General features: G+C 45.6%; 1 protein-coding gene across 2 annotated transcripts in view; it reads right to left on the bottom strand.

Moving 5' to 3' along the window:
* Positions 1-24,066, bottom strand: part of tnfrsf19 (tumor necrosis factor receptor superfamily, member 19) — a 107,335-nt gene that overhangs the window by 56,854 nt on the left and 26,415 nt on the right. For both annotated transcript variants that reach the window (XM_038818150.1, XM_038818151.1), the window contains exons 4-5: positions 11,888-12,066; positions 2,365-2,450 (exon numbers count right to left, since the gene is read on the bottom strand). In XM_038818150.1, coding sequence (XP_038674078.1) covers positions 2,365-2,450; positions 11,888-12,066 — 265 coding nt within the window. The remainder of the gene's footprint in view (positions 1-2,364; positions 2,451-11,887; positions 12,067-24,066) is intronic.

The raw sequence follows: 24,066 nt of genomic DNA on the forward strand, positions 1-24,066 counted from the left end.
AATGAATTATGTGGAGATTCTGCAATTATACAATAATACCCAAGGCCTTTAGATATGCATCTTCACGGACTCACTTTTTGGCCAGATTAGAGCTGCATTATTTTATTTCGTGCATCAGACTAGATATAAATACGCATCTTGACATTCTTTCAGATACTTTCTGATCACTATTTTCTTAATGGAGCTCAAAACAAGGGACAATTGGTAGAAATGTGCTCAAAATTATTCTAAAGTATTTACTCTGCATCTGTATTCTGAACTCTTTATATACTTTTCAGTGTGGAGTTAATTTGACTTCTTTTATTTTTGCATTCTATATGCCCACGGCTGTTACATTTGCTCTATTGTTTAAAAAAAAGTTTGGAATAAAATTAAGAAAAACCCGCATTTATATCGCACTTTTCATGGCCACTGGACCTCTCAAAATGCTTTGCAGCCAAATAAGGGTGCAAGGCAGGAAAGGGGGCAAGCAGTGAGGCCCCATTCAGATTAGCCATGATCTTATTGAGTGGCAGAGCAGGCTCGATGTCCCGAATGGCCTTCTTTGCTCCTATTTCTCATGATCATACGATTCTTTTGAAATGCACTGTTGTAATGCAGGGGTGATTGAATGGGATGACGGTTGCCTGTTGTGGAGTGATTTTTAAAAAAAATGTTTTTATTCTCCATTTTCACGTTTTCCTTCAAAATGTACACCCCACCAACAAGCAGTAAACGGTAACAGATACAAAGTCAATGCCCTCAACATCAACAACGATCCCATCCTCCCACCACCCCAACCAATAGCCCACCTGTCAATATATGCATCAAATAAAACAAACTCTCCCACAGTGGAAAAAAAAACAAAGGCGAAAAAGAGAAAGGAGTCCGGAATCGTCCATGGTCCCCCCCCCCCCCCCCCCCCCACACACACACACACACACACACACCGACACTCAATGCCATCCACCTCCAAAAGAGTACCGTAAATGACACCCAAGAGTTGTAAACACCCCCTCCCCTCCCCAACTTCTCCCCTCCACTTCCCGTTGTAAAAATCCTCCCCCCCAACCTAGGTTCATTCCCCCCAACTTTCCACCCCGGCTAGACCCCTCGGACCCTGTTCTGCCAGGCTCCGATGGCTGCAGCCCCTCCCCCCCCCCCCCCAAGGAAAAACCCAGAAGTCCCCTTTAGCACACAAACCCCACATACACACCCACACCCCAAAGAACCCGCATTACGACTGAAAGTCCCAGTTCTTCCCTTGTCCAAATATATACAACGTTGGCTCTTAAAGCCCATACACCAGTACGCAGTGAAACAAAAAAAAGAAAAATACAGTCATGAAGCTACATCGGTACATGACCATTTCTCAATTCTGCCACAGTCCTTCTGCCTTCGCAAACTCCTCCGCTGCTTCCGCCGTCCCAAAATAAAAGTCCTTGAACTTGTAGGTCACCCTCAGCTTCGCTGGATAAACAATGCCGCACTGCACCTTGCTAATGTACAGTGCCCTCTTCACCCGGTTGAAGGCAGCCCGCCTCGTCAGCTCCATCGTAAAGTCCTGGTACACGTTTATACCAGCTCCAGCCCACTGCACCACCCGCTTCTGCTTAGCCCAGCACAGGACCTTCTCCTTTCCACTGTACCTACGGAAGCACAGAGTCACTACTCTTGGCGGCTCACTCGCCTTTGGTACAGGCTTCCACGACCAATGAGCCCGATCTAGCTCATATCGGGAGGGATCCTCTCCCTCCCACAGTAGTTCCGCCAACATTGTGGCAAAATACTCAGTCGGCCTCAGTCCTTCCACTCCTTCGGGCAGCCCCACAATCCTCAAATTCTGTCGCCTGGATCTGTTTTCCAGGTCTTCCATTTTGCCTTGCAGATCCCTGTTGATCTCTATCACCTTCCGTATCTCCTTCCCCATCGAGGTAAGTTGATCACTATGCTGCAGTAATGTCTCTTCCACTTCCTTCAGCGCCTCGCCTTGCTCCCGCACCTCTGCCACTGCGCTCGCCACTGCCGTCCTCACCGGGGTGATCGCCTTCTCCACCAGCACTTTCAAAACCTCCACTCCCTGACGGACTTTCAGCCGCTTTTTTCACTGCTGTTCTTTTGCTGACCTTTGACATTTCCCCTCCCTATGCTGTCTCCCGACTTTTGCTGCCTCCGCTGCCCTTAGGACCAGGCGTTACCCCCCAAAAATGCCGTTCCCGAACGGGAGCCCTCCAACGCGCGGCTGCCTCCCGCCGTCACCGGAAGTCCCCCGTGGTGCAGTGATTCTGTTACACTTTCAAAAGCAAATGGTCCAGCTCCAGCTCTAAATGAATTGCAACATCAGCCCTTGGTTTGAAAGATATTTAAATCAATCTGTTTACTTACAGTGAGGCTCATAAGGAGGAGGAGGGTTCCCACATGGAATGCACTCCATTTCCTGAAAACCACCCAATTTGGTCTTCCTATAAAATCTGGGAGGAGAGGAGAGAATACCATGTCAGTTTTATTGAACATATAATTTTATAGGATCCAGTAATGCACTCAATATTTGCCTTTCTCCACATTTTGTAACATAGATCCAAGCACCTGGGAACCACTATAGTTCCAGTATTCAGAGAGCCTGCAGCTGGCTCACTCTTTATAGCAGTAGCAGCTGTAAAACCGAAGGTTTTGAGTCTGGTGAGGGGGAAAACAATGCCCACCATAAGGAAGCAGAATATTTCATCATGTAAAATCCATTGAATAATTTACGTCAAAATTTGTGTCCTTATCTGAGGAAGGGTGTTCTTGCTATGGAGGGACTGCAGCAAAGGTTTACCAGGCTGATTCCTGGGATGGCGGGACTGTCATATATGAGGAGAGACTTAAATTGGTTAGGATTATATTCTTTGGAGTTTAGAAGAGTGAGAGGGGATCTCATAGAGACTTACAAAATTCCCACAGGATTCAGAAAGAATGTTCCCGTTGGTGGGGAAGGTCAGAACTAGGGGTCGTAGTGTGAGGATAAGGGGCAAACCTTTTAGGACTGAGGTGAGGAGAAATTTCTTCACCCAGAGAATGGTGAATCTGTGGTATTCGCTACCACAGAACCTAGTTACGGCCAAACCTTGGAGTAATTTCAAGAAGGGATTAGATATAGCTCTTGGGGCTAAAGGGATCAAGGGATATGTGTGTGTGTGTGGAGTGGGGGGGAGAGGCGGGATCAGGGTATTGAGCATGATGATCAGCCATGATCAGAATGAATGGAGGAGCAGACACAGAGCTGAATAGCCTCCTCCTGCTGATATTTTCTATGTATGCTTCTATGTAAAATGAAATAAAGGAGAAAAATCTTAACATGGCCTGTATCAGGGATGATACTGATTTCCCGTCACAGCTGTCTCAAACACCCTCCACCATCCCAGAGACACTCATCTCGTTTGGGCATGTAAGTGAAGAGGCTCCTGGGACACTATCTGATGCGCACCGCACACATGCGCACGGTACAGCAGGTGGAGGTAGGAATTTCTAGGGGGCGGATGGTCGTAGGACGGCTGTCCCCAGGGACTAACTGCCGTTCAGACGGTTTTGGGCTTCTGGAAGAGAAGGTCCTAACAACTGTGGAGAAAGAGTCAAAAGTGCCAGAGGCTACTTGAGGGGTTGTCGGTGAGTATCCAGTACCTACAGGTGCAAATCCAGGCCTGGTTGCCCCAGAAGACGGCCACCAAAGGGGCCTCAGGTCACCCAGGGCGGGAATCACTGTAGGCCGCCTCCACTCCTGATGTACTGTCTGGGGATCCACCTAAGCACCATGTTAGGGCCCGTAAGACCAGAAAAGTAGACGCCAGTTAAGTTGGCACAGGTGCAGGGCACAATTTAGTGGGAGGGGCTGGGGCATAAATCTGTAAATATGTTTTCACATTAAACATCTGTACACAATGTTACAACAACCTGCCTTGGTGCTCTGTCAGAAGGGTGTGAGGGGTGGGCTGGTCTGGGCTGGCTCACAGGACGCAGGGGATGAATGGGCGGACATTAGGGTGGGCCTGGCCTAGGGACTGCAGTTCAGCCAGAGCTCACTGCTCTGGTGTCCCACCATCCCCACCTCAGCCACCCCAGGGAATTGATGGGACCGTGATGGAATGGTCAGCTGCATGCAGGGATCACCCAGATGGGTGGTGGGAAGTGCTACCGTGGGCAGGAGTCAGATGTTGTCAAATGATGTGGAGCACCAGAGCTCATCCCAGAGCAGGTTATCATCATCCACCATCCCATGGACCATACCCGTTGTGGCTGCCAAGGTAGGGCATGTACTCCATAGTGCGGCAGGTATGTATCACGGAGGGGGTTGCAGACAGACTGGGGAGAGGTGGCAGGATGCAGTATCCGTGCTCCTGTCCAGATCCCCCATGCCCTGTCCAGCCTTACCCTCCCCCTCATCTTCTTCGTCATACGACGCCTGGTGTTCATCCTTCTTCTCCTGAACGTCGCCCCTCACCATGGTGCAGACGACTCTCCCAACACTATACTGGAGGGCCCCCCTCCAGAGTAGTCCAGGCACCTGAACTGCATCTTCAGGATGCTGAAGAATTGTTTGATCACTGCACGGGCATCGCAGTAGCTGGTCTCCGTGTCAGTCGGTGGCCTTGGATAGGCGTCATCAGCCACGTCCGCAGTGGGTAACCCCTGTCGCCCAGGAGCCAACCCACCAGCCGGGACTGCATCTCGAAGAGGCCAGGAACTGCCGAGTGTGCCATGATATCGGGCGCAGACCTGCATGATGCGCAACTGCTGGTCACACACCAGCTGCATGTTCCATCGAGTGGAACCCCTTTTGGTTTGTGAAGATCGACCTGTTATCTGCAGGTGTTCGTAGTGCAATATGCATCCTGTTGACCATTCCCTGGACCCGGGGCATCTCAGCCATGGCAACGAACCCTGCTGCCCTGACATGCTGGTGGGCTCGGTCCACATTGAAATGGATGTATTGTTCCGACTGGACATACATGGCCTTCGTGATGACACGGATGCACCTCTGCACGTCACTGTGTGAGATTCCGACACCAACGAGTTATAGGGGTAAACATGGGGAGAGCAGGATGGAGGGAAGCGGCAAGGAAGGTGGGGCGGTGGGGTGTTATTTATCTATTATAAGACTTCCTGTTTTTTCTCTTTTTGGTTTTGGTTGTGTTTAATGTATATATATAAATGCCTCAGTAAAACTAATTTTAAAAAGAGGAAGGCCACGATTGCTGGTTGTATGCCAATATTCATTGTCTGCAGGGAGTGAAAGGCCGTCATGTTAGCATGGTGCAAGCCCCTGCGCCCAACCATGCCCAATGGGCTACATGGTGGAACCGGTTAGCACTGCGGACCCTGCCCCGTATGTCACCCACCCTCACACCTCTGGCCCTGGTGCTCATCCCTGCTGCTGGGGTACCATTGGCTGGTGGGGCCCTTGCCAACGGTATGGTCCGTGACCCCCAACCAGCTCCCCCCTGTAGGGGCTACTGTGGCCGTTGCCCTTGGGCGGACCACGTGCTTCCCTGGCGATGTGTGATGGCCAGTTTGTGTCGGGGGGGGTTAGAATGACGGCGGGTGGGGTGCGGGGGCTGGGGTGCAGGTGGCACTCTGCAGAACCATGGACCATGGTGGGTGGTCAGTGGGGCGCACAGCAAGATGGCTGCCTTGCAAGCTGTGGCAATGGTAATCCATGCCTGGACACTACCCCAGTCCCTTGGGGGGTCACCCCAACCCATCACCCTGGCAGCCCCCACCCCCAGCCAGTGTCAGGAGCAGCAGCCCACAGTCGCGCCTCTGCATGTCCTACCTCCTCTCTGACCCTCATCAGCCACGGCGGCTGCTTCTCAATTTTTAAAAGCACAAGTGAACCTCGCCGTCAGGAATTCCCCTTGGTGGAGGCGGAGGCCCTGGATAATACCGAGTCAGGCACAGTAAGGATAGGCAAACGGCGTTTACTGTATGTAGTGGAACATATTGACACTGCTATTGAGGCACCGGAGAATTGCAATTTGGCGTGAACCCGGTGCGTGCCACAGTTTCGGCGTCAAAACGATTTCCCGCCCAATCGCCTTTCATTATTTCGGCGTTGACTGACAGAGAATACCACCCAGTCTCCCAAACTGAGAATTTTACCCGTCATCTTTTGTTTTTGGAGGGCTTCTCCAACAACCTACTTCTGAAAGCCCAAACTAGGTGTCAGTTAACCACTACCCCTTTCCACCAACTCTTTTCAATCTTCGTGATGTGGTTGCAGGCCCTTCAATTGAGATTCCCTACCCCCAAATAAATTCTAATCATAAATACCAAAGGAAAGGTTTTTTGTTTTGATAAGCTGGGAGAGTTTGCTTGTTTTGTGCTGAAATAGTGTAAAAGTCACTCATATTTGTCAGGTTAGTCATGAAGGCCCCGCCTTCTTAACCTTGCCCCTCGCCTGAGGTGTGGTGATCCTCAGGATAAATCACCACCAGTCAGCTCTCTATCTCAAAGGGGAGAGCAACCTATGGTCATCTGGGACTATGGCGACTTTACCTTTTACTTTACATGTCAGGGCCAGGGGCATTGGTGTTTGAACATTCTTAGGATCCACCCTTGTTTACAGTTCTCATTTCCTGAGTTAATTCCTCACAAAAGTAAATTGACAAAGTATTAAATTCAAGCATTTAAATAAAATGGTAGACACTCGTTTTACAAACTGACCTTCCATTATTTCTTTTAAAAGCATAGTTAGTGAACAAAGGGGTGGTTAAAGGGCCTGCATCAGGCTGTTCAACTCAAGAGTGAGCAATAAACAGAATGGCAGGCAATAAAACTGAGACATGCTAATGGTTTGTAAAAACCTTCCCTAATTGTCACAGTTGTCAGTGTTAGCCAAAGGATCAAGGCATCACACACATAAACAAATAAAGAAGTAGTGGCACATGTGATTTTGAAAAACTTTAAACAATCTGTGTCCAAATTTAATTTCATGATTAATATAACAATGTTTCTGCTAACATATTACAATATTATAATAAATAAATTGAAGGTTGCACAGATCACGGTGAACTCTGATGAACATCAGGCTGATGTAGACCATAGTGCATTTCATTGCTTTATGCAGCAGATTGTAAATTTTAAATTTACATTCATGAGGTACAATTTCCCCAAAATTGGATTAGGCAGAAAAAGCTGTGTTAAACCCCCTGACCTATTCTCGCCTGATTTTTTTCTGGAAATATTTTAATTAAATTTTTTAACAATTTTAATATAAAACCTACAAATAACTCACCCCCCTTCCCTTACAACAGTAAAACCTAGTTACCAAATCCTCCCCACTCACCCTATCTCCCCCACCTAACAGCTAACAGTGACCAGCCCCTTAAACGGCCGCCATCTGAGGTAAAACCCTTCCACTGACCCTCTCATGGTAAACTTAAGCTTCTTGAAGTGTAAAAACTCCATCAAGTCACCAAGCCACTTCGAGGCGCTGGGCGGTGTAGTCGACCTCCAGCCCATGAACATCTGCCTCCTTGCTACCAGTGATGCAAAGGCCAGGATGTCTGCCCCCGCCTGGACTTCCGACACAACCAAAACCCCAAAAATCACCACCAATGATTGCCGACAGAGTCTCAAGAAAGGACCTCCAGAGGTCCTCCAGCTTTGAGCATGACCAGAACATGTGTGCATGATACGCCGGGCCCCCAAGAAACAGGCACAATCATCATCCGCCCCTTCAAAAAATCAACTCATTCTAGCCTTTGTGAGATGAGCCCGGAACACCACTTTTAGCATGATGAGACTCAGCCTTGTGCAGGACAAGATCGAGTCCACCCTCCTCAGCGCCTCACTCCAAACCTCCTCCTCCAAAATAGGTGCCCAGCAGCTCCTTCTACTTTGCCTTTATGGCCTCAACAGGTCCCGTCTCCTCCCTTATCATCCGCTGGTATATACCTGACGTGCTGGCCACCTCCGAACTAGAGCAGGATAAGACCATCTCAAGCAAGGTAGAAGGCTGCTTCATCGGAAAGGCTGAATCATACTTTTTGACCCATCAGCATCTGCAACCCCAAATTTTTCTTTCAGTTTCCTTAAGGTAGCGAACCGACCTTCTAAAAATAAGTCTCCCACTTTCTCTCAACTTTTATCCTTCCATTCCCTAAATTTCACCTCCGACCTATCAGGTTCGAATAACTGGTTGGCACAGATGGGGGTCAGCTTCGAGGCAGCTCTCAAATTAAAATGATGGTGGCGTTGCCTCCAAATTTTTAACGTGGCTACTACTACCGAGCTAGACGAGTTTTTCTTTGGTATCACCGGAAACAGAGCTAATACTAGCGCCGCAAGGCTTGCTCCCCTCTCGGACTCTGCTTCCACCTGAACCCATCCGAATCACTCTCAACACCTTTTCAACATGAACTGTCCAATAATAGTATTGAAAGTTTGGCAAGACCCTCTAATTGTCTCTCCCTCAGCAGCAATGTCCTCCTGATCCTTGGGCTCTTACCCACCCAAGTAAATCCAGTTACAGACGGTGAATCTCTCTGAAAAAAGTCTTGGGCAAGAATATCGGACGGTACTGGAATAAAAATTAAATCTCAGCAAGGTGTTCATCTTAACCGATTGCACTCGGCCTACCAGGAATAATGGGAGACGGTCCACCTTTGCAAGTTCGCTTTGACCTTTGTCAGCAGATTTGTATAATTCAATCTCTGGAGTTTCCCCCAGTCCCTTGCTATCTGGCCACCCAAATACCGAAAATGATTTCCAGCTAGCCGGAACGGCACTCCCCTGGAGACCTTCTCTGCCTCTGCACCCCAACCACAAAGTATTCACTCTTTCCTATGGAGGCCCCAAAACGCTGCAAGACTCCTAAAATGTTATCTATTGATGCCTCCAGATTCCTCACCTATAACAGTAAGTCGGCGGTGTAAAGCGAGCCCCTTTGTTCCACCCCATCTCTTAACGATTCCTCCCCATGTATTCAGGGCCATGGCTAGTGGCTCTACTGCTAGTGCAAACAGCAAAGGGGATTTTAACAGTAACTTTGTTGCAGTATTAATGTAAGCCTACTTGTGACACGAATAAAGATTATTATTATTATTATTATTAAAGGGGACATCGGACATCCCTGACTGGTACCCTGGCAGAGACAAAAGGGGGCGGAGGTCACTTTGTTATTGCAAACACTGGCAAATGGGACCATATGTAACAACTGCTACAAAGCCTGGCCTAAATTCAAATTTTTTAAATACCCCAGATAGTCCCATTCTACCAGTCGAATGCCTTCTCCGCATCAAGCGAGATTATGATCTCCAGGAATTTTGCCACTTGATTTAACAGCTCTCTCTGCAATTTCAAAGGGCTGGGGATTTTAGCCCATGGCTATTGGGGCTGCAAGATCATGGTCCTGGTTTCTCATAACTTGCTCATTTTAAGATGTTAAAGAAAGGTGATGACTGATGGCTTTTTTTTTACATGCAATAAGGGAATGTTGGGGAGATAGCTTTTGTACAGCTGGCTATGAAGTACATGCAGGGGCCTGTTAACATAATCATACAAAGCTACCTGACACAAAGGGGCAAACACAGGAGAAGAGGACGAAAAATACGAGAACACGTAGAAATAACTTTGCAATGCAATGGCCACAGTACAATATCAGTGTTACTTATGATTTTCATCATGGGATATTAAAGTAACATCTAGTTAGGCCTCAATAGGTTCAATCAAAAAGAAAGAAATAGCTGAGGGGCTAATTCGTACTTTGCTTCTGTATTCACAAAGGAAGACATGAATAATGTACTGGAAGTTCTGAGAGACATAAGTTTCAGTGAGGAGCTGAAGGGAATTAGTATTAGTACGTGAGACCTTGGTGTCCTTGTGCATCTGACGCTGAAAGTAAGCGCGCAGGTACGGCAGGCAGTAAAGAAGGTATATAGGCCTTCATAATGAGAGAATTTGAGTTCAGGAACAGAGATGTCTTACTGCAATTGTATAGGGCGTTGGTGAGGCAACCCCTGGTGTACTGTGTGCAGTTTTTGGTGTCCTTATCTGAGGAAGGATGTTCTTGCTATGGAGGGACTGCAGCGAAGGTTTACCAGGCTGATTCCCAGGATGCGGGATTGTCGTGGAGGAGAGATTAAGTTCGCTATAATGATATTCATTGGCGTTTAGAAGAGTGAGAGGATATCTCATAGAAACTTAGAAAATTCTAACAGGATTAGAACGGTAGATTCAGAAAGAATGTTCCTAATGGTGGGGACATCCAGAACTAGGGGTCATAGTTTGAGGATAAGGGGTAAACCTTTAAGTACTGAGATGAGGAGACATTTCTTCACCCAGAGAGTGGTGAATCTGTGGAATTCATTACACAGAAAGTAGTTCAGGCCAAAATGTTGTGTGATTTTGATGATCAGCCATGATCACAGTGAATGACGGAGCAGGCTCAAATGGCCAAATGGCCTCCTCTTGCTCCTATTTTCTATGTATGTTTCTGTGTATAAATAACAAATCAATCTCCTGTGAGGTTGCCCACAGTAAATTAAGACCAGGTGCAGTATTCAGGTCAGGTGCCGTTAAGAGGTCAGTGAAGGGGTGGGAAGGGGTGGAAGGACCGAGGCTGGAGAGTTGATGGGAGGGGGTGAGGTGAAAAGAAGGAAAAGGTTAGGGGAGGGGCGATTTCCAAGAGGGAATAAGGGAATGAGTTTGGGATGGAGGGAAGAGATTGGGAACGGAGCAGTTGAGGGAGTGAGAGAGAGAAAATATTCTGGAGCAGTGAAGGGGGATCTTCAGCTAAGCTCGTACTTTCTCTGTCCCTGTTAAGTGCAGATAACTAGTTTTAGTGAAGTGCAGCACAGTGCAGTACAGAACTGCAGCAAAGGTTTCCCAGGCTGATTCCTGGCATGGCGGGACTGTCAGATGAGGGGAGACCAAGTTGGTTAGGATTCTGCTTTCTTTAGTGCAATTTACAGGGCAATGTTTATGTTGAGGATGCTTGGTGGAGGACCAGTACCACCAAGTTGAAAAAGAGAATTCACAATCCCTCACCTCACTGACAGAAGTACTGACGCCTGACATATTTTGATTAATACAAGACCTAGGCAGTGAAGTTTGATGAAATTCAAACATATGTCACCAAGACCAAGAACATTTGCACTGCTGCTGGGAAAGGGCAGAGGAGTGGGACTGAGTTGCTGTTGCAGAGAGCTGCTGTGAACACGATGGGCTGAATGGCCTCCTTCTGTTCTGTAACCATTCTATGTCGTATCACAATAAACCTTTCCCTTAATCCTCACTGCGAAACACAAACACACACCACTAAGCTCCTGATCTTTTAGTTGTATTGCTGTGGGGAAGCGTTGAGTGCATGCAATGGAGAAAGAGAAAATGAAATTAAATGAAAATGAGAGAGAGAGGGAAAACATCATCGTCTGAGAAACTTGCCCACCTCCCAATGGCTGCTTTCAGAACATCGTGAACTTCACGGGGAAATATCCCTCTTACTTGTCTGTAGACCTTTAGGCACAATCAAAATTCTTGCATGATTCACAAAAGATATTCAGAAATTCAGAAAAGGGTTTACATCCAATGAGAGAGAGTAGATTCTACACCGGCTATCTTGTTAAATTCTCCTAAACCAGACGATATTTTATTTGTATACACAGTCGCTTCAAATTTCTCACCATCAAGAAAATGCTGTTACAACAGAAAGTGGAATAAATGACATTGGGATGAGTGGGGAAGCTTTTGGAATGGTGGATTATTTTACAAAAGTGTATTGAAAATGAGCGGTTTCATTTTGTAAACAAGCGTCCCATGGGAACTGATAAGTGCGGCTTTGCCAACACTTTTGAGTTGAGGGAAAATTAAATTGGGTCACCGTAGATACTTGGGAAGTACGCAGCTCAAATCTGATGCTCCTTGAACTTACCCCGACAAACAGTCTCCACACACAGCATTACTGGTGGCTGTGCAGTTGGCCTTTTGGATGCGGTTTACGAGAGTGCAGTCCAAGCATGGCTTACACTTTTGAAATCCCCAGTCTTCCTTGAACCTGCTTGGCCTGCAGGTCACGCACTGTCCATCATCCCCATATCCAAATCCACATTCCTGGAAGGATTAACAAGAAATACCCACTGTTAGAGAGAAAAAGGAGCGTGAATAAGGAGAAATTACTACGATAAAAACAAGAGGCATGTGTAATGATTACTGCAGACAGGCCTCAGTTAGGAGACAATGGCAACCTTTCAGTGGATTCAAATGTTCCTTTCACTACTAATAATCTCCCTTACTGCTTTAATCAACACTTAATCATTCAGTTATTTCACAATACACAGATAATTTGAATGACAATAAGGCTTGAGGTCTCCTACAGCTACATTATTAATAGCTATGGTGGAGTTATTTTTTTAAAATTAAGTCAGTCATGTGAATACCCAGTAGTAGAGGGTAAATGAAATGCTTCTGCATTCATTCATTGTGTTGTTCTAAAATCTGAACAGTGCAGTTAGATTAATTTGCTTCTGTGGAATAGATTATTTATGTACCTCCAAGGACTCTGTTTAAGGCTGAATATCTATTTGTAAATTATGGTACTCAATTTAATTTGTGTGCTCAGAAATGTCATTTACATTCCCCAAACCAATGAAAAAACTGCATTAAAGCTCTGGAACCCTGAGTGTAAATTAAGAATTCCCATAGTCCAACTACTCCATTATTATACATCCATATGTTTCATTGTTGACACAAAAAATAATTTGTGTCCACCAGGCTCTGTGTTCGTCCGCCAGACAGCTAGGCCCCAGGCCTTTCCTGCCAGCCAGGCCAAAGTCCACTACCTCAGACTCCCATTGCTATCCAAATCGCAGATATTGAATGCCAACCAACTATTCAAGCCTGAATACACTTTTATACCCAAATTTCCCAAACCTGTATCGACTTGTATAGGTTGTTTGGAACTCACTTCTTCCTCACCGAGGATGCCCTGCTAGTTGTAAGTTCTACCACCCCTTCATTGTTGCTCTGGATTTGTGCTGCCGTCTTCTTTCTCATCATTGGTCTGACTGCGCAGCACACTCCTCCTCTTGTCCAATTTCCTACTTGGCTTTATTAATAATACATCCATATCACCCTTTCGGTTGTCCAACTAATTTGCTGCTGCTGCTCTGTTGATCCTCCCAGCCACTGCTCAAGGTTGTTTCCCTCTTATGTAGCCCGTTGGCATGCCTGCTGCTGTTTAAAGAAACAACCTACTTCATTTCAATTCTCCCTGATGGCACAAATCCTAGTCACCTGCTCCACTGCTAGCAAAATTCTATAACTTATTAAAAAGAAAATTATAACTTAATATTTGATCCCCTGTAACCTCTCTGACCACTTTACTTTTGTGGGCATATTAGTATCCACTCACTTTCCATAATCTTTTTTTTATAAATTTAGATTACCCAATTATTTTTTCCAATTAAGGGGCAATTTAGCACGGCCAATCCACCTGACCTGCACATATGTGGGTTGTGGGGGTGAAACCCTCGCAGACATGGGGTGAATATGCAAACTCCACACAGACAGTGACCCAGGGCTGGGATTCGAACCCGGGTCCTCAGCGCTGCAGTCCCAGTGCTAACCACTGCGCCACATGCCGCCCTTACTCTCCATAATCTTGTGCAGGATGAGTCTATTAACACTGTGAGGCTAACCAAAATTTATCAAGCTGTGGAAATTCCTCCTCCCTTACAGCCGCCAGTGCAAGGTTTATCGCATATTCCCCCATTCCAAAACCTCGACTGCTTTTATATCAACCCCTACTCCTGTGGTACTTCCAATTTTTTTTATTCGTTCATGGGACGTCAGCATCACAGGCTGGGCCAGCATTTGTTGCCTATCCCTAATTGCCCTTGAGAGGGCAGTTAAGAGTCAACCACATTGCTGTGGATCTGGAATCACATGTAGGCCAGACCAGGTGAGGATGGCAGATTTCCTTCCCTAAAAGACATTAGTGATCCAGATGGGTTTTTACAACAATCGTCAATGGTTTCATGGTCATCATTAGACTTTTAATTGCATTCAAATTTCACCATCTGCGGTGGCCGGATTTGAACCGTGGGTCTCCAGAACATTACTCTGGGTCTCTGGTTTATTAGTTCAGTGACAATACCACTATGCCACCACCTCCCCACACAACCTTCCACAATTCTTAACAAAGAACTTGAATATTGCTGAAAAGAGAGACAAGTTGCTAAATCTTTTCATCTTGCACTCATCAGGACAAATGCAAGAATGCCAAATTTCAAACAATCGCAACAGGAGAAAAGGGTGCTGATTGGTTAGCAAGTTGACTCTGATTGGCTGAGCCATTGCCAATGAGCAAACAATGGAGAAATATTGTTTCCCAAGCTCTTGGATAATTCAAAAAAAATGTAAGGCTTGAACATATTCCTTTTGTTGTTCAGCTCATAAGTTCAAGCTGTGCGAGTTTGCTGAATTACCCAGGAGCTGATCAGCCAACAGTTCCCTGCTGCTTTCACCATGGCAATAACTTGGCCAATCAAGAATCAACTTGCCAACCAATCAGCAGCTTGTCTGCCTGTAGTTTGAGTTGTCGCGATCGTTTGAAATTTGGCATTCTTGCAATTGTCCTGTTAAGTGCAAGCCAAAACTCTTTGGGGCGGCACAGTAGCACAGTGGTTAGCATTGTTGCTTCACAGCTCCAGGGTCCCAGATTCAATTCCCAGCTTGGGTTACTGTCTGTGCGGATTCTACACGTTCTCCCTGTGTCTGCATGGGTTTCCTTCGGGTGCTCCAGTTTCTTCCCACAGTCCAAAGATGTGCACGTTAGGTGGATTGGCCATGCTAAACTGCCTTTAGTGTCCAAAAAGGTTAGGTGGGGTTGCTGGGTTACGGGGATAGAGTGGAGGTGTGGGCTTAAGTAGGGTGCTCTTTCCAAGGGCCGGTGCAGACTCGATGGGCTGAATGGCCTCCTTTTGTAGTCTAAATTCTATGATTCTATGTCTCTCTTTACAAAGGTAGCCATGATGTGGAAATGCTGGCTTGGTGGTTTGGGTTGGCTTGGTGGAAATGCTGGTTTGGGCGCTCCAAAAGCTTATGATTTCAAATAAACCTGTTGGACTTTAACCTGGTGTTGTGAGGCTTCTTATTGTCTCTTTTCAAAAATATAGAATTCTGCTAGTTTCTTTTATTAAGATCTCATAATTTACTGTCCTCCCAAGTCCCAAGAGAATTTTCTCGTTGCAACCTCTTTGTTTTGCCTTTGCACTGCGCCCCACCCTCTGAAACAAATTTTAAACCCTCAGTCCTCACATAACACTTTAAAATTTTCAATCTCCTCCTAAAAAACTGCATTTTTGTGTAGTTTTGTTTTTCTTCCTTGCATTGCAAGCGATGGATGCTGAATGTAACTCTGGCAGTTCCACGAAGCCGGTGTCTCACGGCAGCTGCAAAAGCTAATTCATCAGGTGGCACGGTGGTTAGCACTGCTGCCTCACAGCACTGGGTTCGATTCCAGTCTTGGGTGACTGTCTGTGTGGATTTGCATATTCTCCTCCGGTTTCCTCTGGATGCTCCAGTTTCCTCCAACAGTCCAAAGATGTGCAGGTTAGGTTACGGAGTTAGGGTAGGGCCTGTGTAGAATGTTCTTTTGGAGGGTCGGTCCAGATGCAATGGGCCGCATGGCCTCCTTCTGCACTGTATGGATTCTGTGGCTTTTAACTTCTTTGATTGGAACTCTGATAGAACATTTAAATGGGATTGACTACCTCCCAACCAATGGTTGCAGGTGAGAAGATGGGTTTCCTGATCATCTGTCAATGTTTGGGATCCATTTTCCCGTTCTTGTTTAAGCTTACTATTATGTAGCCTGCCTGCAGCAAGCTCTCCTGGTTTATTTACAGGCAGCAGTGGACTTCAAGGCACAATGCCATCTTTAAGTTGTTGAATCAGTGCAAATGCCATAAACTTCAGCCTTGTGCTCAAAATGAAGCTCAGAGACAGCCTGGGTATCATTAAAATGTGGTTCAGAACCAATATGCATTAGATTTAAATGTAGGTTGAAGTGCTGGCCTGAGGAATGAAATGATTTTCCAGATGTTCAGATAATAAAATAATTTAAATGAAAACTTTACCCTCAGGAGCTCATTAAAGCAATTATGACAACTTGCTGCGTGAACTAAATGGCCGCATTCTACTTAAAGTGATCTACTTGTAAATTCTTTCTAGTTTTTGATGATACATTATTCATCCTATAGTTACTTTATTATGTTTAATTAGTTCATTATTTGTAAAAGGAAAGCCCTCTGAAGTCAGAGTCCATTAGGTTTTATTGAACCATCATAGTGAGTCATTGCCTTTTAAAGCTCCACCTCATTATTGATTTAATAGAACAGATTGTCTTTTTGGTGCATTATCTCACAGTCCTATACAAGGGGAATCAGATAAACAATGTTGAAAGAGATGTTACCAGCTCCCAGTCTTCCACACACATGGAACATAAGGCTATACATGGCATGACCCATTAGAAACATACTAATGCATTTTGCACACAATTCAAGTATCATGATGAAAGAAAACATCATTTTCGCAGATAAAGACCAAATTCTAATTCCGCAGACATCCAAATCAACCACTGAAACTAATGTCTCTCCTCTGGTGAAGGTTACTCTTGATAAAAATACTGAAGTTGAAGACTGAAAGACCACACATAAGACATAGGAGCAGAGGTAGGCCATTCGGCCAATGGAGTCTGCTCCGCCATTCAATAAGATTGTGACTTATCTGACAAAATAATTCTCAACTCCACTTATCCCTATAACCCTTGAGTCCCATACTGATTAAAAATAGGCCCATCTCAGCCTTGAACATACCTAACGGCTCAGCCTTTATAGCCCTCTGCGGTAAAGAATTCCACAGATTCACTACCCTCTGAGAGAAGACATTCCTCCTCAATGCCTGCACACATCGTTTGAAAATTACTTTCAAAAACAGAATAGAGCAGCTCCTTAAATAACTATTGGCAGTGTCAAATGCAGCACTAAGCCACGCAGACCCAAAGGTTGCATGCTCAATACACAGTCTGTGCTGATTTGGGAAATAACAGCCAGGGCAGTATTTGGGGTACTGAATTGTCTTCAGCATCCCTGGACTAAGAAGGACAAATCTCGAGGCTTCCTGGTTGTCCATTTTCAAAAATGCATTTGATAAGGTGCCACATGAGTGGTTACAGCACAAAATTAAATCTCATGCAATTGGGGATGTGGGTTGGTTAATGGACGGAAAGAAAGAGTAGGAATATCAGGACGTTTTCAGGTTAGTAGCCAGCGAAGCACTACAAAGATCTGTACTTGGGCCTCAACTATTTACAATTGATATGAATGACTTAGATGAGGGGAATGAATGCAAGGTATTACAAGTTTTCTGGTGATACAGGGTTAGGTGGGAAAGTAAGTCATAGGACGCAAAGAAGCTGAAGAGGGATGTGGTTGGGTTAAGGGAGTGGGCAAGAACATGGAATACAATGTGACCAAGTGTGAGGTTATCCACTTCTGTAGATAAATAAGAAAAACATAGGATGCGATTCAACTAAGCGGGAGCAAAGTCCCATAACGAGTGCGTTTAGCCGTGTGTTTCCCGGTGCTCAACCAAGGTTGAGGGGCCGACCTGATAGACGTCTACAAAATTATGAGGGGCATGGACAGAGTGGACACTCAGAAGTTTTTTCCCAGGTTGGAAGAATTACATAGGTTAATAGGTGCGAGGGGCAAAGTCTAGAGGAGATTGCGAGGGAAGGTTTTTACACAAAGTCCTGGGTGCCTGGAACTTGCTGCCAGAGGAGGTGATGGAAGCAGGGACGATAGTGGCGTTTAAGGGGCTTCTTGACAAATACATGAATAGGACGGAATAGAGGGATATGGACTGCGGAAGTGTAGGTTTTAGGTTAGATGGGCAGTATGGCCGGCGCAGACTTGGAGGGCCGAAGGGCCTGTTCCTGTGCTGTACTTTTCTTTGTTCTTTGTCCTAGAGGAAGTACAGCAAATGTTCGTTAAACTGTTTCTTGGGGTGAGGGGTTGTTCTATGAGGAGAGATGAACTGTAGAAATTTGCCTTGAGTTTAGAAGAAGGAATTTAATTGAAACGTATAAAATTCTTAATTAAAGGACTTCATAGAATCATAGAATTTACAGTGCAGAAGGAGGCCATTCGGCCCATCGAGTCTGCACAGGCCCTTCGAAAGAACACCCTACTTAAGCTCTCACCTCCACCCCATCCCTGTAATCCAATAACCCCACTTTTTTGGACACTAAAGACAATTTAGCACGGCCAATCCGCCTAACCTGCACATCTTTGGACTGTGAGAGGAAACCGCAGAGACGGAGAAAACTGCAGACTCCGCACAGACAGTGACCCAAGCCGGGAACTGAACCTGGGATGCTGGAGCTGTGAAGTAACAGTGCTAACCACTGTGGTGCCCTGCCGCCCCTGGCTTGACAGGGTACATGCTGAAAAAATGTTTCTCCTGCCTGGTGTATCTAGGGCTCGGGCCTCAATCATTCAGGGTTGAGATAAGGAGAAATGTCTTCATTCAAAGGGGTGTGATTGTTTGGAATTCTCTGTCCCAGCGAGCGGTAGAGGCCCAGTTTTTGAGTATATTTAAAACAGAAGTTGATATATTTTTAGGTACCAAGGGAATTAAGCAATATCGGGTCAGTGAGGGAGGGAGGGTGGTGGACAGTTCAGGGAGAAGATCAGTCATGAACAGGAATGAAGGGCCAAATGGTCTATTCCTGTTCCCAATTCTTATGCACTTACACTTTTATGTTCAGCGATGTGTGTACATGCGCACATCAGGAATGATCTCTTGAGCAAGGTAAGGAAGGCTAACTGTTGTAATCGAACAGTTAAATATCAACGCTTAAGGAGCAAATTGATGTCAAGGGGACATAAATACTAAAATACACTTGGAGCAATATTTTTAAATAAATCAGCATTTATACTGAATCTCAACTTTTACACTTAAACAGTTTTTTAAGTCATTATCTGGGATTTTTAAAATGGCAATTTGGCAAGTCAACAATTTTTTTAAGTAATTTGTTTTGGAATCTCCATTTAAGGCAAGGAAGGGTCTGCAGCTCTGAAGGCGTACGTGGTTCCTGGCCTAGATTGATGGAATCCATCCTGATGCTAATTAAATGGCTTATTTCATTTTTTTTTCATTTTTGATTAACATTGTACTTGTGCACAAGTTTCACTCAGTTCATAACTTTCTTTTAAATATCTTTGAAATGTTGTTGAAATATGTCTGTCCAGTCCTATTGGCAATTGAGCTAGCAGCTCAGTGTCTTTTTTTTTAAATTTAGATTACCCAATTATTTTTTCCAATTAAGGGGCAATTTAGCCTGGCCAATCCACCTACTCTGCACATTTTTGGGTTGTGGGGGCGAAACCCACGCAGACACGGGGAGAATGTGCAAACTCCACACAGTCAGTGACCCAGAGCCGGGATCGAACCTGGGACCTCAGCGCCGTGAGGCGGTTGTGCTAACCACTAGGCCACCGTGCTGCCCTAGCTCAGTGTCTTTTTAACGAAATATACAAAAGGCTCTTCTCGTTATTAAGGTTGTGATGCCTGCTTCAGAGTCAGCAACAGGTCCAATTTTCCCGCTGTTACCAGACTCCTGAATGACCCTCTTATGGACTGAGCTGATCTCTTCACACATCTTCTCTGCTGAGTAGTATTACACTCAGTATGCTCACCCGACGCTTGTGTCTATATATTTACATTGTGTATTTATGTACGGCTATGTTTTTTCATGTATGATACGATCTGTGTGGACTGTATGCAGAACAATACTTTTCACTGTACCTCGGTACATGTGACAATAAATCAAATCAATCAATCCTCACTGGCATCTAGAAACTTGTGCTAAAATTTAGAGAGCTGTCCCACAGACTAGTCACGCAACAATCTGGCATGGCCATTCTCACACAATCATATCTTTTAGCCAATGCACTAGATTCTTCCATAGCCATTCTTGGGTATGTCCTGATACACCAGAGGTGGTGGTACTCAAGTGGCCCAGGGAATCCTCAACATTGAATACAGGCCCCATTAATTCTCGTGGCATCAAACCAACCATGGGCTATGTTGCACCACTACTGACCGTGTCCAGAAGGACATAATTGCAAGACTGGATATGCAGCAGTTGGTGAGACAACCAAGACCATAAGAACTCGGTGCAGGAGTAGGCCATTTGGCCCTTTGAGCCTGCTCCACCATTCAATGAGATCATGGCTGATCTTTTGTGGATGCAGCTCCACTTTCCCGCCTGAACACCATAACCCTTTATTCCTTTATTCTTCAAAAAACTATCTATCTTTATCTTAGGACATAGGATCGAGGCAACTCAAAACTGATGAAGCTTTGGAGGAATATCGGGAAAGTAGGACGAATCTCAAACGCGCAATAAAGAGGGCTAAAAGGGGTCATGAAATATCTTTGGCTAACATGGTTAAGGAAAATCCCAAAGCATTTTATTCGTATGTAAGGAGCAAGAGGGTAACTAGAGAAAGGATTGGCCCACTCAAAGACAAAAGAGGGAATTTATGCGTGGACTCAGAGGCAATGGGTGAGATTCTTAATGAGTACTTTGCAGCGGTATTCACAAAGGAGAGGGACAAGATGGATGTTGAGGCTAGGGATGGATGTTTAAATACTCTAGGTCAAGTTGTCATACGGAAGGGGGAAGTTTTGGGTATTCTAAAAGACATTAAGGTGGACAAGTCCCCAGGACCGGATGGGATCTATCCCAGGTTACTGAGGGAAGCGAGGGTCGAAATAGCTGGGGCTTTAACAGATATCTTTGCAGCATCCTTGAGCACGGGTGAGGTCCCGGAGGACTGGAGAATTGCTAATGTTGTCCCTTTGTTTAAGAAGGGTAGCAGGGATAATCCAGGGAATTATAGACCTGTGAGCTTGATGTCAGTGGTAGGCAAACTGTTGGAGAAGATATTGAGGGATAGGATCTATTCACATCTGGAAGAAAATAGACTTATCAGTGATAGGCAGCATGGTTTTGTGCAGGGAAGGTCATGTCTTACAAACCTAATAGAATTCTTTGAGGAAATGACAAAGTTAATAGATGAGGGAAGGGCTGTAGATGTCATATACATGGACTTTAGTAAGACGTTTGATAAAGTTTCCCATGGCAGGAAAACCTGATGGAAAAAGTGAAGTTGTATGGGGTTCAGGGTGTACTAGCTAGATGGATAAAGAACTGGCTGGGCAACAGGAGACAGAGAGTAGTGGTGGAAGGGAGTGTCTCAAAATGGAGAAGGGTGACTATTGGTGTTCCACAGGGATCCGTGCTCGGACCATTGTTGTTTGTGATCGACATAAATGACCTGGAGGAAGGTATAGGTGGTTTGATTACCAAGTTTGCAGATGATACTAAGATTGGTGGAGTTGCAGATAGTGAGGAGGACTGTCGGAGAATACAACAAAATATAGATAGATTGGAGAGTTGGGCAGATAAATGGCAGATGGAGTTCAATCCAGGCAAATGCGAGGTGTTGCATTTTGGAAGATCAAATTCAAGAGCGGACTATATGGCCAATAGAAGGGTCTTGGGGAAAATTGATGTACAGAGAGATCTGGGAGTTCAGGTCCATTGTACCTGAAGGTGGCAACGCAGGTGGATAGAGTGGTCAAGAAGGCATACAGCATGCTTGCCTTCATCGGAAGGGGTATTGAGTACAAGAGTTGGCAGGTCATGTTACAGTTGTATAGGACTTTGGTTCGGCCACATTTGGAATACTGCATGTAGTTCTGGTTGCCACATTACCAGAAGGATGTGGATGCTTTGGAGAGGGTGCAGAGGAGGTTCACCAGGATGTTGCCTGGTATGGAGGGTGCTAGCTATGAAGAAAGGTTGAGTAGATTAGGATTGTTTTCGTTGGAAAGACGGAGGTTGAGGGGGGACCTTATTGAGGTCTGCAAAATTATGAGAGGTATGGACAGGATGGATAGCAACAAGCTTTTCCCAAGAGTGGGGATGTCAGTTACAAGGGGTCATGATTTCAAGGAGGGGGAAAATTTAAGGGAGATGTGCGTGGAAAGTTTTTTACGCAGAGGGTGGTGGGTGCCTGGAACGCTTTACCAGCGGAGGTGGTAGAGGCGGGCACGATAGCATCATTTAAGATGCATCTAGACAGGTATATGAACGGGCGGGAACAGAGGGAAGTAGACCTTGGAAAATAGGAGACAGGTTTAGATAAAGGATCTGGATCGGCGCAGGCTGGGAGGGCCGAAGGGCCTGTTCCTGTGCTGTAATTTTCTTTGTTCTTTGTTGTTCTTTGATAGATAGAATGGTGGACAATTAACAAGAGGGAAAAACCTACCTAACCTTGTCCCCACTAAATTACCTGTCACAAATGCATCCATCCATGACAGTATTGGTAGGAGTGAACACTGCACATGGATGGGTGGCGTGGTGGTGCAGTGGTTAGCACTGCTGCCTCACAGCACTGAGGACCCGGGCTTGATCCCGGCCCTGGGCGATTGTCCATGTGGAGTTTGCACATTCTCCCCGTATCTGCGTGGGTCTCACCCCCACAACCCAAAAAGATGTGCAAGGTAGGCGATATAGTCATGCTAAGTCGCCCTTTAATTGGAAGGAAAATGTGTACACTAAATGTTTTTAAAAAGGAGTGAACACTGCACGGTCTTTATGGAGACCTGTCTTCACACTGAGGATATCATCCATCGTGCTGTGTGGCTCTACGACTGTGCTAAATGGAGTAGATTCAGAACCGATCTAGCACCTCAAGACTGAGCATTTATGAGGTGCTGAGGGCTATCAGCAGAATTGTATTCAGCCAGAATCTGCAATCCAATAGCATTGCATATTCCTCACGTTGCCATTGCCATCAAACAAGGGGATCAACACTGGTTCTACACTGAGGAGGGTAGAAGGGCATACTAGGGGCAGCACCAGGTATCAAAACAAGATTGCCACCTGGTGAAGCTGCAACACAGGACTTCATGCATGCCAAACAGCAGAAGCAGCTGTGATTGAGAGCTGAGCGATCCAACAACCAACAAAACAGATCAAAGCGCAACAGTCCTGACACATCTTGTCATGAATGGGTGGGACAATGAAACAACGAAGCACAGGCGGAGGCGCGACAAGCATCCGTATCTTCTATGATGGGGGAGCCCAGTGTCAGTGCATAAGGCTGACGCATTTGCAACCACCTTCAGCCAGAAGTGCTGAATAGATGATTCATCTCATCATCTTTTGAAGCCCCCAACATCACAGATGCCAGTCCTCAGATCAGTTTCATTAATTCCACGTGATATCAAGGAACTGTTGAAAGCACTGGATACAGCAAAGGCAATGGATCCTGATAATATCCAGAGGTATAGCTGAAGACTTGTGATCCTAGCCAAGCTGGTCCAGAACAACTACAACTCTGGCATCTACCCGATGGAAAATACCTCAGGTGTGTCCTGTCCAGGACAAATCAAATGCAGACCAGTAAAATCGAGCCCTGGCAAAACCGAAGTCAATGGGAATCAAGGGGGAAACTTTCCACTGGTTGGAGTCATACCTAGCACAAAGGAAAATCTTGATTGTTGGAAGCTAATTATTTCAGTTGCTGCCAGAAATCCTCAGTTGCATCCCAGCATCATACGGTCAGAATTGGGGATGTTCGCTGATGATTGCAGAGTGTTATGATTCCGACCGGCATTTGGCGCCACTGCCATGTCAGAACTCTAATATCCCACCTTAGAATGGGTGAGATCAGGTGGTGCGCGTTGGCAGGGCACCAAAAGTATGCTCAATCCTGTCCTCATCCAATGTTAGCATTAAATTTCCAGCAACAATCACTCTACCAGAATGAGAAGCCAGGCTGACTGTCCTCCTGCTGATTGAGGGAACCAATGGAAACCTGAAGTGCCTACCACTGTCCAAATTAGATCAGCTAATTGTGGGCAGGATAGCTGAACTTACTTTCTGCCTGCAGAGCTCCCTTCCTTAATTTGTAGTGCTTTTATTGATATTTAAAACAAATAATGTTGTCCTATTATTTCCTTTAACAA

This window comes from Scyliorhinus canicula, chromosome 14 (assembly GCF_902713615.1).
Source record: "Scyliorhinus canicula chromosome 14, sScyCan1.1, whole genome shotgun sequence".
NCBI classification, from domain to species: Eukaryota; Metazoa; Chordata; class Chondrichthyes; order Carcharhiniformes; family Scyliorhinidae; genus Scyliorhinus; species Scyliorhinus canicula.